The 15,296-nt window shown below is 44.8% G+C and overlaps 1 protein-coding gene across 1 annotated transcript in view; it reads left to right on the top strand.

Moving 5' to 3' along the window:
• Nucleotides 1-15,296, top strand: part of LOC309549169 (uncharacterized protein) — a gene marked incomplete at both ends in the record, with an annotated part of 85,013 nt that overhangs the window by 42,009 nt on the left and 27,708 nt on the right. The window contains one exon of the mRNA XM_082249269.1: nucleotides 9,976-10,041. Coding sequence (XP_082105395.1) covers nucleotides 9,976-10,041 — 66 coding nt within the window. The remainder of the gene's footprint in view (nucleotides 1-9,975; nucleotides 10,042-15,296) is intronic.

Here is a 15,296-nt window from a genome sequence, read left to right as displayed (position 1 = left end):
TGTTGTGTCTGGTGTAGAGCTGCACAATTCTGGATAAAATGAGAATCACGATTTTTTTGCTGAAAATAAAGATCACGATTCTTTCACGATTCTCAGGGTAACATCTTTCACATTCTACAAAAAAATTGGGCTAACCTTCCTGTTTAGTTTTTTTGCATTGAAGTGTAATTTTTTTCCCGAAAATTGCATTTGAAAGACCGCTGCGCAAATACAGTGTAACATAAAATATTGCATCGACCGCTATTTTATTCTTTAGGGTCTCTGCTAAAAAAAATATATACAGTAAAACCTTGGATTGTGAGCATAATTCATTCTGGAAACATGCTTGTAATCCAAAGCACTCTAAAGGCCCGTACACACGTACCGATCGTCGGCATACAAACGTCGGTGGACGAAGGATCTGCCGATTGTACGCGTGTTAGTATGGTGCCTCCGACAGATGTCTGCGCACAATCCGCGGACAAAAGTCTTTCTTGCAAACATGAAAATTTTTGTATGCCGACACCAGAACGGACGATTGTTCGCCTGTCAGTACACAATTCGGCCGACAGACCGCAGATTTGCAAGACTGGGCATGCTCAGAAAATAGAAAACACAGGGAAAGTTAACCATTACATGACATCACTTCTGCAGTCGGCGGACAAAATTCTTGTGCTGTCCTTGTGCTGTCTTTGCACTTTTCAGCAGACACCGACATCCCGGGGAGAAAAGAGGAACATTTGTAAGCCGACCATCGGTACGTGTGTACGGGGCTTTATATCAAAGCAAATTTCTCCATAAGAAATAATGGAAACTCAGATGATTCGTTCCACAAGTCCTTCAGTTTATAGTCTATATACAAAGATTATAGCAATGTGATAGGTTGTGTAACCATAAAATGTCCATCCACAATATGCAGCCTTCCCAAGGGGATTAGAAGCAAAATCTAGCAGAGCTACAGAATATAAGAGAGATGAGAGGCGCCTCTAAGTGTAGCAATATGGTTACATTTAATGAAGGTTCAACATTTAGCAACTCACATGGTTGATTAAAATAGGCACATCTAAGTATGCCGGCATCCAGGGTAAATCTGCCCACAAAGACCATCTTCTGAACCACCGACTCTCAACACTGTCAGTCTGCAATCGTGACCGGGAAGAATAGCCTGCAGTAGAGTGATCTGAAAGTGAGGCTTTGAATCACTCGTGGAGTGCAGCGGGGAAGGGATGATGAAGATGGCTGTGCAGAGGATGGTCTATGTGGACAGCTTTACCCCAGATGCCTGCTTTCTTAGATGTGCCTCTTTTAATCATCAACCATGTGAGTTGTTAAATGTTGTACCTTCATTAAATGTAACCATATTGCTACACTTAGAGGCGCCTCTCTTCTTTTTTATACATGACGCTACTTGTATATCAAGTCAAAATTTATTTAAAAAATGTGCTTGTCTTGCAAAGCGCTCTTAAACCAAGTTGCTCTCAAACCAAGGTTTTACTGTATAATGTTTGGGGGTTCTAAGTAATTTTTTCTAGCAAAAAATACTGATTGTAACTTGTAAGCAACACGTTTTTAGAAAAAGGCCTGGTCTTTAACCACTTCTGGACCGGAAGGATTTGCCCCCTTAATGACCAGGCCATTTTTTGCGATTCGGCACTGCGTTACTTTAATAGACAATTGGGCAGGCGTGCGATGCTGTACCTAAATAAAATTGATGTCCTTTTTTCCCCACAGAGACAATTCTGAAAAAAAAAAAAAAAACAATATTTTTCACTTTCTGCCTTATAACATTCCAAAAAAAAAAAGTAAAAATCTAAATTTTTTAACATTTTAGGCCAATTTGTTTTCTGCTACATATTTTTGGTAAAAAAAAAAAAAAAAAAAAAAATCGCAATAAGCTTATCTACTAACTAAGGGAAAAATTTAAGTCATTTTTATAGTTTTTTTTTTTTTACTAGTAATGGCGGCGATCTGCGATTTTTAGCTGGACTTCAACATTGCGGCAGACAGATCGGACCCCTAACTTACATTTTTGACACTTTTGGGGAGGGACCAGTGACATTACTACAGTAATCAGTGCAAAAATATGCACTGTTACTGTAATAATGCCATTGGCAGGGAAGGGGTTAATCCAGGGGTGATCAAAGGGTTAAATGTGTACCTAGGGGCGTGATTCTAACTGTATGGGGGTTGGGCTAGTAAAATGATCACAGAGACCTGTGATCCTATATAGCATTCTAGAGAGAAGAACGGTCGGCTGTGTTTACAACAGCTGACCGTTCTTCTCTCTCAGCGGGGAGCAATCGCGGGTGTCAGGTGGCAATCAGAGCCGCCTGCCCCTTGCATTGGAGTCCCCGCTGCCGAGTGGGGGCGGGAGCGTGCCAGCGGAGGCGCGTGCTCGCCCCCTAGTTGCAGGCGCGCGACCGACATATACCTACGGCGGTTCGCGCAGCAGAGCCAGCCTGCCGTAGTGTTTCTGCGGCAGGTGGTCCGAAATCGGTTAAAGAAGAACTACAGTCTGCTCACATAATTTGTAATAAAAACATATTTGCCATTCTGAAGCTTCACTCCAACCATTTTGCATATTATTTTATATATACTGTGATTCCGTTCTTGCCAAATATGCTGCAGAAATCTCCCTCCACTAAGTCTGGCTGCAGCTCAAGCTGCTGCCTGTGCACTTCCTGGATTTACACACACACACACACACACACACACATATATATATATATATAGTATCCCACAAAAGTGAGTATACCCCTCACAATTATGTAAATATTTATATCTTTTCATGTGACAACACTGAAGAAATGACACTTTGCTACAATGTAAAGTAGTGAGTGTACAGCTTGTATAACAGTGTATATTTGCTGTCCCTTCAAAATACCTCAACACACAGCCATTAATGTCTAAACCGCTAGCAACAAAAGTGAGTACACCCCTAAGTGAAAATGTCCAAATTGGGCCCAATTAGCTAATCCCCGGTGTCATGTGACTCATTAGTGTTGCAAGGTCTCGGGCGTGAATGGGAAGCAGGTGAGTTAAATTTGGTGTTATCGCTCCCACTCTCTCATACTGGTCACTGCAAGTTCAGCATGGCACCTCATGGCAAAGAACTCTCTGAGGATCTGAAAAAAAATTGTTGCTCTAAATAAAGATGGCCTAGGCTATAAGAAGATTGCCAAGACCCTGAAACTGAGCTGCAGCATGGTGGCCAAGACCATACAACGGTCTAACAGGACAGGTTCCACTCAAAACAGTCCTCGCCATGGTTAGCCAAAGATGTGCACATGCTCACCGTCATATCCAGAGGTTGTCTTTGGGAAATAGATGTATGAGTGCTGCCAGCATTGCTGTAGAGGTTGAAGGGGTGGAGGGTCAGTCTGTCAGTGCTCAGACCAAACGCCACACACTGCATCAAATTGGTCTGCATGGCTGTCATCCCAGAAGAAAGCCTCTTCTAAAGATGATGCACAAGAAAGCCTGCAAACAGTTAGCTGAAGACCAGAAGACTAAGGACATGGATGGCTGGAACCATGTCTTGTGGTCTGATGGGACCAAGATACATTTATTTGGTTCAGATGGTGTAAAGCATGTGTGGCAGCAACCAGATAAGGAGTACAAAGACAAGTGTGTCTTGCCTACAGTCAAGCATGGTGGTGGGAGTGTCCAAATTGGGCCCAAAATGTCAATATTTTGTGTGGCCACCATTATTTTCCAGCACTGCCCTAACCCTCTTGGGCATGGAGTTCACCAGAGCTTCACAGGTTGCCACTGGAGTCTTCTTTCACTCCTCCATGACAACATTACAGAGCTGGTGGATTGTAGAGACCTTGCGCTCCTCCACCATCCGTTTTAGGATGCCCCACAGATGCTCAATAGGGTTTAGGTCTGGAGACTTGCTTGGCCAGTCCATCATCTTTACCCTCCACTTCTTTAGCAAGGCAATGGTTGTCTTGGAGGTGTGTTTGAAGTCGTTATCATGTTGGAATACTGCCCTGTGGCTAGGGTCGAAACAGCAAATCGATTAATCAACAACGAATCGATTATGAAAATAGTTGTCAACTATTTTCATAATCGATTAGTTGGTCAGCCGATTAGTTGGCCTGCATACAGAATGCATTATTTGTTTACATATCAGAAGACACAGTGAAGCACACATACGGCTCATTACACCGTCCATAGATGTCAGTAAGTGCCTTAGAACATGTGAATGTGTGAGGAGCAATGCATTATGGGGCATGTAGTCCTGGGCAGGAAGTGAGTGGTTCTTTTTTTTTTATTTTACCTTGCTATAGGGGCACTCTTTACTATACTTTGCAGCTTGATATTGGGGCACTCTGAAGGCAGGAGGAGCCAGGAGCGTCAGGGGGGACCCCAGAAGAAGAGAATCATGACTGCTCTGTGCAATACCATTACACAGAGCAGGTTAGTATAACAGGTGTGTTGTTTATTAGGTTTTTTAATCTGCCCAACAACAAATTGGCCAAAAAAAGCATAAAAAATGCAAAGCTCAAATCGCAGCAAAATTGCGTGCGCAAAACGCACAGCTAAAAGCATGAAATGCAAACTGCATAGGTGTGAACCGAGCCTTACACATCGATTTTCGGACGAGAATATTCATATGAAAAATCTTCATACACTCACTGAATGAAAGAATGTCGTTTGAAAATTGCGCTTGCTTTTAACATTGTTTCAAAATGAATGTCATTTATGAACGAAAACCACATACACTGTCTGAAAAGTCCTTTGACCAAGAAATTTTCTATTCTTTTCTTTCAAAACATCCCATCACTGTGGTCAAAAACGCACGTCAATTTGACCCAACTAACAATTTGAAAATCAAACAAATGTTCCTAAAATTACATTTTTTTTGAAGGAAGACATGGTTTTTGTATGGCCAGCATAAGTGAGAGCAGGCACAGGTAGCTTTTATCAAGCCACCTGCCTATGACAAGAGAGTCTGTCATACATAATATTACAGTTCTGTTTAATAATCAGAAAAAAAAAAAAACAGTCTTTCATTTTTTTTCTTTAAATAAAAAATGTGATCTCTGAGTCTGATGATATTTACCAGATTCAACCTCTAATAGTATATACAGTATATCTCTGCTGTCTGTTTTTCTCAGAGTGGATTAGAGATTTTGCTCCCTAACCATATAAGTTGACTATCTAGATTTACCACTGCATATACAGTTGGGCAAAAAAGTATTTAGTCAGCCACCAATTGTGCAAGTTCTCCCACTTAAAAAGATGAGAGGCCTGCTATTTTCATCATAGGTATACTTTAACTATGAGAGACAAAATGAGAAAAAAAAATCCAGAAAATCACATTGTCTGATTTTTTAAGAATTTATTTGCAAATTATGGTGGAAAAATAAGTATTTGGTCAATAACAAAAGTTCATCTCAATACTTTGTTATATACCCTTTATTGGCAATGACAGAGGTCAAATGTTTTGTTATGCCCCGTACACACGTGCAGCTCGTCGGCCGAACTATCGGCCGTCTTTTGTCCCCGGGCTGTCGGTGTCTGTTGAAAAGTGCAAAAGACTGCACAAGAATTTTGTCCGCCGACTGCAGAAGTGATGTCATGTGATGGTTAACTTTCCCTGTGTTTTTTCTTTTCTGAGCATGCCCAGTCTTGCAAATCTGCTGTCTGTCGGCCGAATTCTGTATTGACTGGCGAACAATCGGCCGCTCTGGTGTCGGCATACAAAAATTTTAATGCTTGCACGACAGATTATTTTCGGCCGAAAGTGCGCTGTCGGCTGTCGGAAGCATCATACTAACAAGCCGAAAATTGGCCGATCGGTCGTCGGCCGAATCTTTTCGGCCGACAATCTGCACGTGTGTTTGAGGCATAAGTCTTCACAAGGTTTTCACACACTGTTGCTGGTATTTTGTCTCATTCCTCTATGCAGTGATGTTTTGGGGTTGTCGCTGGGCAACACACTTTCTACTCCCTCCAAAGGTTTCCTATCGGGTTGAGATCTGGAGACTGGCTAGGCCACTCCAGGACCTTGAAATGCTTCCTACGAAGCCACTCCTTCGTTGCCCGGGCGGTGTGTTTGGGATTATTGTCATGCTGAAAGACGCAGCCACATTGCCCTTGCAGATGGAAGGAGGTTTTTCACTCAAAATCTCACAACACATGGCCCCATTCATTCTTTCCTTTGCACGGATCAGTCGTCCTGGTCCCTTTCCTGAAAAACAGCCCTAAAACATGATGTTTACACCCCCATGCTTCACAGTAGGTATGGTGTTCTTTGAATGCAACCCAGCATTCTTTCTCCTCCAAACACGACGAGTTGAGTTTTTACCAAAAAGTTCTATTTTGGTTTTATCTGACCATGTGACATTCTCCCAATCCTCTTATGGATCATCCAAATGCTCTCTAGCAAACTTCAGACAGGCCCGGCCCCGGACATGTACTGGCTTAAGCAGGGGGACACATCTGGCACTGCAGGATTTGAGTCCCTGGCGGCGTAGTGTGTTACTGATGGTAGCCTTTGTTACTTTGGTCGCAGCTCTCTGGAGGTCATTCACTAGGTCCCCCTGTGTGGTTCTGGGATTTTTACTCACCGTTCTTGTAAACATTTTGATCACATGGAGTGAGCCCCAGATCGAGGGAGATTATCAGTGGTCTTGTATGTCTTCCATTTTCTAATAATTGATCCCACAGTTGATTTCGTCACACCAAGCTGCTTTCCTATTGCAGATTCAGTCTTCCCAGCCTGGTGCAGGTCTACAATTTTGTTTCTGATGTCCTTTGACAGCTCTTTGGTCTTAGCCATAGTGGAGATTGGAGTGTGACTGTTTGAGGTTGTGGACAGGTGTCTTTTATACTGATAACAAGTTCAAACAGGTGCCATTAATACACGTAACGAGTGGAGGACAGAGGCCTCTTAAAAAGGAAATTACAGGTCTGTGAGAGCCAGAAATCTTGCTTGTTTGTAGGTGACCAAATACATATTTTACCTGCGGAATTTACCAATTAATTTATTAGAAATCCTACAATGTGATTCCCTGGATTCTTTCCCCCCATTCTGTCTCTCATAGTGTACCTATGATGAAAATTACAGGCCTCTCTCTCATCTTGTTAAGTGGGATAACTTGCACAATTGGTGGCTGACTAAATACTTTTTTGCCCAACTGTAGATATTTAGGAATAAATTGCCTTTTTTTTTTTTTTAAACTTTACATATTATCTAAATTATACATCACACTTTTTTTTTTTTTTAAGGTTATTATCCGATTTAGTGGATTAATCAAAATAATATTCGGCAAACTAATCGATTATGAAAATAATCGCTACCTGCAGCCCTACCTGTGTCCAAATTTCCGAAGGAAGGGGATCATGCTCTGCTTCAGTATGTCACAGTACATGTTAGTATTCATGGTTCCCTCAATGAACAGTAGCTCCCCAATGGTGGCAGTACTCATGCAGCTCCAGACCATGACACTCCCACCACCATGCTTGACTAGGCAAGACACACTTGTCTTTGTACTCCTCACCTGGTTGCTGCCACACATGCTTGACCCCATCTGAACCAAATAAGTTTATCTTGATCTCATCAGACTCCATATCATCAGTAATCCATATCCTTAAGAGCCATACACACTATAAGATTTTCTGAAGACTTTTTCCTTCAGATTTACCTTTTCTATGTAGTGCAAGGGCCTGCCAGATTGCATACAAATTGAAAGTGTTTAGGTTTGACCTCATATTATATGGTTTTGGTAAGTCTAAAGGAAAAAGTCTTCAGAAAATCTTATAGTGTGTATGGCCCATTAGTCTGCTTGTCTTCAGCAAACTGTTTGCAGGCTTTCTTGTGCACCGTGTTTAGAAGAGGCTTTCTTCTGGCACGACAGCCATGCAGACCAATTTGATGCAGTGTGTGGTGTATGGTCTGAGCACTGATAGGCTGACCCCCCCCCCCCCTCCACCCCTTCAACTTCTACAGCAATGCTGGCAACACTCATACGTCTATTTACCAAAGACAACCTCTGGATATCACATAAAAAATATATAATAAAATATTTACAAAAATGTGAGGGGTGTACTCACTTTTGTGAGATACTGTGTATATATATATATATATATACGCACATATACACACACACACACACCACTGCTTGCCTGCACATTTCTGCTTTCTGGATGAATACACATGAATCTCTGCAGTCTCCTGTTATCTCCGCTTTCCTATGACTCATCCCTCCCTCCCTTGCTGACAAACTCTCACAAGAGTGAGAGAGAGAGCTGTGCATTATGTCGTTAGCCTAGGGCAGCTAATGACCAGACAAGAAAGAGGAAGTGGGCTGTGTAAGGTATTTACTGGTAGAATTAAAACAAGGGCAGAGGATTTATTAAAAGGAAAAATGAAAAAATGACAGAGGAGCCGCTTTAAAGAGAAAGTAAACACGCTGGAAAAAAAATTTGAAAAAAAAACCTGTAAAGACAAAGGCATAATGAGCTAGTATGCATCGCATACTAGCTCATTATGAAGTACTTACCTAAAAACGAAGCCCCCACAGTGCCGACAGTATGGCCGACATGTTAGGCCATCCTGCTTCCTGGATCGCGTCCTCCGGCCATCTGATTGGACGGAGAAGCGATTACATCACTCCCGCGCATGCGTGCGGGAGCCGCCGTTCATGGCACTGGGCTCTGAAGGAACGGCATGGGTGCTCGTTCCTTCAGAGCGCATATGCCAATGACGTCATCGGCTGCATGCACTGTAAATATCTCCTAAACGGTGCATGTTTAGGAGATATTTATAGCACCTATAGGTAAGCCTTAATATAGGCTTACCTATAGGTAAGTGTCAACAAAGTGGGTTTACAACCACTTTAAGTGGTTAAACTGACTTAAAGCGGAGTTCCACCTAAAACCAAAAAAATACATAAAAATACCCCCGGGACAGTCAGGGCTAGTGCATTCCACAATGGATAGCCTCTGAACTGTCCCGGGTTGCACTTACCTGCAAGAAGAAATACTTACCTTGAAAATGTATTGTCCAGCGCTGCCATCTCAGGTGTGGGCAACTTGAAGCCAGCGCGATCCTCTTCTGCGTCCTCTTCCGTCTTCTTCAGTCCCACGATGCACTGCACCGGCCCCGCCGTCACTTCCAGGGGCTGCAGTGTCATCCCTGCACAGCTTCTGGGCATGCCCAGAAGCTGTTTAGCAAGGTATGACGGCGCCTGCACCGGAACTGACGTCGGGGTCAGTGCAGGCGCATTGATTCCTGGGAGCGATGACGTTCAGCTCCCAGGAATCATTGCAAGCCAGGAAGTGACGACTCGCCGTGGCCGCCGAGGGAGGAAGAGGAAGTAAGGTAAGTATACTATCTTCTAAAACAAGGTAAGTAAAAAAAAAAAAAAAAATTGCGATTATCCATTTGTTTTTCAGGTGACCTGGAGCAAGAAGATGGACGGAAGTTCAATTTTAGGGTGGAACTTCACTTTAATTTACAGACCGAAGTTCATCCCTCTAATCTAAATGAACAAAATGATACAATGTTTCCCCTTATCTCTCAGCATTGCAATGTTGTGATAAACTTTGCCAGCTGTTTTTTTTTTTTTTCTTTGACAGCTGTGAGCAGAGAACGGCCCTGCACTGAATCGTGGAAATTAATTGAGATCGCAATTTTTTTAACGATTAATCAAGCAGCTCTAGCCTGGTGCCTTGAAAGCAGAGGGCCTGTGTTCTTAGCAGTGTGTCCCAGTATGCATGTAAACAAAAGAATTTGCCCATACAGCCAGACTATTATTGATTGGTACAGGCTGTATGTGCCCCATTGAAAGAGAATATCATCATTCCAATTGATCAAAGAAGAAGGTAAAAAAAATGTGGCCAGCATAATTTTGGTTTGTTATGTAAAACAAATTATCAAATGATAATGTAACAGCATTTAACATATTGCATTTTTATTATTTTTTAAGGTTAACAGCATAGGTCTTTTTTTAATTAAATGTATATTGTTAATATTTACAGACTTTTCATCAGCAACTACTCTATATGCGAGATCTTGTGCAGCAAACTCTGGAAGGTGTTGATGTGGTAAGAACTGTTCCTCTTGTATATTTCTTGAATATGGAAAACAATTCATGGTGCGTTTTTATTATTATTTTCATTATGAAATGAATTTATTCATATAGAGATACCATATTCAATAGTGCTTTACAGTATGGTATACATACATACATTGTTGGTATGAGCACTGATCCTCAGAGCTTCCAATCTATTTTTTAAAATTGTAAGAGAAAAGTTTCTTATATACAAAAGATAAAGCAAGCAGTTTAACTCAGTAGTTGTGAGTTGTCCTCTAACTGGGATGAGTGGTTGTTTGGTGTACAGTGTGTCTCTTGTGTGCACAACTGGAGCAACAGGTCTATAATGATATGCCTTGAGAATGTTGCACTTTTGGAAGATGGCATCAAAAATCCGGAGTAACACTGAAGGAAATGCATGCAATAATGAGAGAAATCTTTGCTCACTGAGCAGACATTTAATGTGGTAGATGTAAAGGGTGGAGGGACAACTTAACATAATTTAGGAAGGGGACTGAGCTACTGTAGATGGACTCAGAAAGAAAAATCAGATGTTAGGGCCAGTGGCGTCGGCGGGGGCTATAGCCCCGAGTGGGTCCCCAAAAAGCCCCGGGTCTCGTGTGGATTGTTTATTATTATTATTAGCCCCGAGTGTCACTGTCCAATATGGTTCTCCTCCTTCTCTTCCTTGGGTCTCTAATGGCTGGCCTGTCCCAGTCACACTGGTTGCTAGTATAGCCTGCCGCTTGGCATCTAGCAACCAGTGATATCACTCCTCACGTGACAGCAGCAGGAGAGGCTCCCTGTGTTCAGAGCGGAGAAGGATTTCAAATTCCTCCTCCGCGCCTAGAATTAGCTCCGCCTCCTCCACCCAATTCTCTCTTCTCTGGGGCCAGCAGCGCGGATAGTGACAGGCTAGCCGGCCGGTGTTCCGTGAGAATTACCTACCCGTGAGAAAAACCTACCTCTCGTCACTTCCGGGCACGGCACTGTATGTAATGCAGCGGTTACATTAAAACAACTGTGCTGCAATACGACTCATCTCCGCTCCTGTCCCTGTCACTTCCCTGATCTCTGCAAGTAAATATTAAAGCGGCGGCGGGTGTATGAAAACATAAATCACGGAGCCGAGAGCCGCTTTTATATTTACTTGCCGAGAGCAGGGAAGTGACAGGGACAGGAGCGGAGATGACTCGTATTGCAGCACAGCTGTTTTATTTAACCGCCGCGTGGGTAGGTTGTTTTCACGGTACACTGTGCTATTTTCATACTAGTGTGCATGCGCGCTAGTCTGCTCCTCAGTTGTTCCTTTAGGTATCCGGGGCTGTGAGCATGCGCACTGCTGCGCTGCTCAGGTGTTCCTGGCCGGAAGTGACGAGGGTAGGTTTTTCTCACGGGGTAGGTAATTCTCACGTTACACCAGGTGTCCACTCCATAACAACTCCACCTGCAAAAGGTAAGTTACTTACCACAGGTTGGTGGGGGGGGGCGGGCGGACTCCTGGTGCCGCTCCTCCATGACAGGAGTGATCGTGATTTCACTCCAACAGCTGCCACACTTGTTGGACGGAGGATTAGCCTTTCTCCTCCCTCCAGCCTGCAGGGGGAGATAGGAAGCTGGCAGACTTTCCTTCCTCTCTCCCCTTGTCATTTCATTTATCACATGACTGCAGAGAGGAAGGAGAAGTTGCCTTAATTTAAGAGAGATGTGAGTACAACTGGGGGGTGGGGGTGACATGGATGGGGACAGTGTGATTGGAGAATGTAATGGGGACAGTGTGATGGGGACAGTGTGATTGGAGAATGTGATGGGGACAGTGTGATTGGAGAATGTGATGGGGACAGTGTGATTGGAGAATGTGATGGGGACAGTGTGATTGGAGAATGTGATGGGGACAGTGTGATGGGGACAGTGCGATTGGAGAATGTGATGGGGACAGTGCGATTGGAGAATGTGATGGGGACAGTGTGATGGGGACAGTGTGATTACAGAATGTGATGGGACAGTGTGATGGGGCAGTGTGATTGGGACAGTGTGATGGGGACAGTGTGATTACAGAATGTGATGGGACAGTGTGATGGGACAGTGTGATGGGACAGTGTGATTGGGACAGTGTGATGGGGACAGTGTGATGGGGACAGTGCGATTGGAGAATGTGATGGGGACAGTGTGATGCAGACAGTGTGATTGGAGAATGTGATGGGACAGTGTGATGGGGACAGTGCGATTGGAGAATGTGATGGGGACAGTGTGATGGGGACAGCGTGATGGGAGAATGTGATGGAGACAGTGTGATTGGAGAATGTGATGGGACAGTGTGATGGGGACAGTGCGATTGGAGAATGTGATGGGACAGTGTGATGGGGACAGTGCGATTGGAGAATGTCATGGGACAGTGTGATGGAGACAGTGTGATTGGAGAATGTGATGGTGACAGTGTGATGGAGACAGTGTGATTGGAGAATGTGATGGGGACAGTGTGATGGGGACAGTGTGATTGGAGAATGTGATGGTGACAGTGTGATGGAGACAGTGTGATTGGAGAATGTGATGGAGACAGTGTGATGGGGACAGTGAGATGGGGGACACTGTCTCCATCACACTGTCTCCATCACACTGTCCCCATCACACTGTCCCCATCACACTGTCTCCATCACAGTGTCCATCACACTGTCCCCATCACACTGTCCCCATCACACTGTCTCCATCACACTGTCCCCATCACATTCTCCCATCACAGTGTCCCCATCACACTGTCCCCATCACATTCTCCCATCACACTGTCTCCATCACAGTGTCTCCATCACAGTGTCTCCATCACACTGTCTCCATCACACTGTCCCCATCACAGTGTTTCCATCACACTGTTCCCATCAGTGTCCATCACACAGTGTGATGGGGACAGTGTGATGGGGACAGTGTGATGGGGACAGTGTGATTGGAGAATGTGATGGGGACAGTGTGATGGGGACACTGTGATGGGATAATGTGATGGGGACACTGTGATTGGACACTGTGTTGGGGAGTCGGGACACTGATGGGACACTGTGATGGGGACACTGTGATGGGGACACTGTGATGGAGACACTGTGGTGGAGACAGTGTGATGGGAGAATGTGATGGGGACAGTGTGATGGGGACAGTGTGATTGGAGAATGTGATGGTGACAGTGTGATGGAGACAGTGTGATTGGAGAATGTGATGGAGACAGTGTGATGGGGACAGTGTGATGGGGGACACTGTCTCCATCACACTGTCTCCATCACACTGTCCCCATCACACTGTCCCCATCACACTGTCCCCATCACACTGTCTCCATCACAGTGTCCATCACACTGTCCCCATCACACTGTCCCCATCACAGTGTCTCCATCACACTGTCCCCATCACATTCTCCCATCACAGTGTCCCCATCACACTGTCCCCATCACATTCTCCCATCACACTTTCCCCATCACACTTTCCCCATCACAGTGTCTCCATCACAGTGTCTCCATCACAGTGTCTCCATCACACTGTCTCCATCACACTGTCTCCATCACACTGTCCCCATCACAGTGTTTCCATCACACTGTCCCCATCAGTGTCCATCACACAGTGTGATGGGGACAGTGTGATGGGGACAGTGTGATGGGGACAGTGTGATGGGGACAGTGTGATTGGGGACAGTGTGATGGGGACACTGTGATGGGGACACTGTGATGGGGACACTGTGATGGGGACACTGTGATGGGATAATGTGATGGGGACACTGTGATTGGACACTGTGTTGGGGAGTCGGGACACTGATGGGACACTGTGTTGGGGACACTGTGATGGGGACACTGTGATGGGGACACTGTGATGGAGACACTGTGATGGAGACACTGTGATGGGAGAATGTGATGGGGACATTGTGATGGGAGAATGTGATGGGGACAGTGTGATTGGACACTGTGCTGGGGAGTCGGGACACTGTGATGGGAGAATGTGATGGGACACTGTGATTTGGGACACTGTGATTTGGGACACTGTGATTTGGGACACTGTGATGGGAACACTGTGATGGGAACACTGTGATGGGGACACTGTGATGGGGACACTGTGATGGGGACACTGTGATGGGACACTGTGATGGGGACACTGTGATGGGGACACTGTGATGGGGACACTGTGATGGACAGTGTGATCGGACACTGTGATGGGACACTGTGATTGGGGGAATGTGATGGGAGAATGTGATGGGATACTGTGATTGGTACACTGTGATTGGGACATCTGATGTAAAGAGGGACTCTGATTGGGATACCTGCTATTGGGATAGCTGCACCCTCCCTGTGCTGAGTTCCCGAGTCCGAACAAATGCTGTGCCCATTATGAGGGTTTCCCACCATCCCTGTAGTGAGTTCCTGGATCTGTACACCTGCTGTGCCCATTATGAGGGGTTCCCACCATCCCTGTGCTGTGTTCCCGGGTCTGTACACCTGCTGTGCCCATTATGAGGGTTTCCCACCATCCCTGTAGTGAGTTCCTGGGTCTGTACACCTGCTGTGCCCATTATGAGGGGTTCCCACCATCCCTGAGCTGAGTTCCCGGGCATTGGGCAGGGGGGGGTATTGGGTGGAGCTTGGGCGGGGCTTACTTTAAAATGTGGGAGGGGTTATCAAATTTACCTTCGGGCTAAAGCCCCTGGTCTTTTTTTCACCTAGCAACGCCCCTGGTTAGGGCTCATGTACGCTGCATCTCAAAGAAGTTGCTCCTACAGTCTTTTGAGCTCTCATTTTTTTTCTGCCTGAAAACTCCCCTCCATGTTAGCCAGTGTGTCCATGAGAACTATGGCTTTTTAAGGAGTTTACACAGGCATATGTTCTTACAAACAGAAAGAAAAAAAACACCAAACTCACGTTTTTAGGAGCTTTCGAGCAGAAAAGAAGCCTAAGTGGCCAAAAATGTATGAAAAAGGTCAAAAACGCACACAAAAAAAAAAAGGAAAAATTATCTGAGGGGAGGGTTTGTGAAAAAAAAAAATGCTTATGCTCAAATAAGCTCAACAAAAACATGCAAAAGAGCACAAAAAAGCACAAGCTTCTTCAAGCTTTTAGGCAGAGAAATAAAAGCACAAATGCCAGTAAAAGCAGCTTGTTTTTTGAGCTGCAGTGTGCAGGGGAGGGCTGGCAGCCTTAGGCCTGGGGGGCAAGTCCAGTCAAGTGGCCCACTGAACCACCGAATGAGCTCACCATCCATCTGCTCCACATTGCCTGCACAGAGAGAGAGAGAGACCACTCA

This window comes from Pelophylax lessonae (genome assembly GCF_965119305.1).
Source record: "Pelophylax lessonae genome assembly, chromosome: 1".
NCBI lineage: Eukaryota > Metazoa > Chordata > Amphibia > Anura > Ranidae > Pelophylax > Pelophylax lessonae.
Note: the sequence above shows the minus strand (reverse complement) of the source record. Positions and strands in the feature narration are given on the sequence as shown.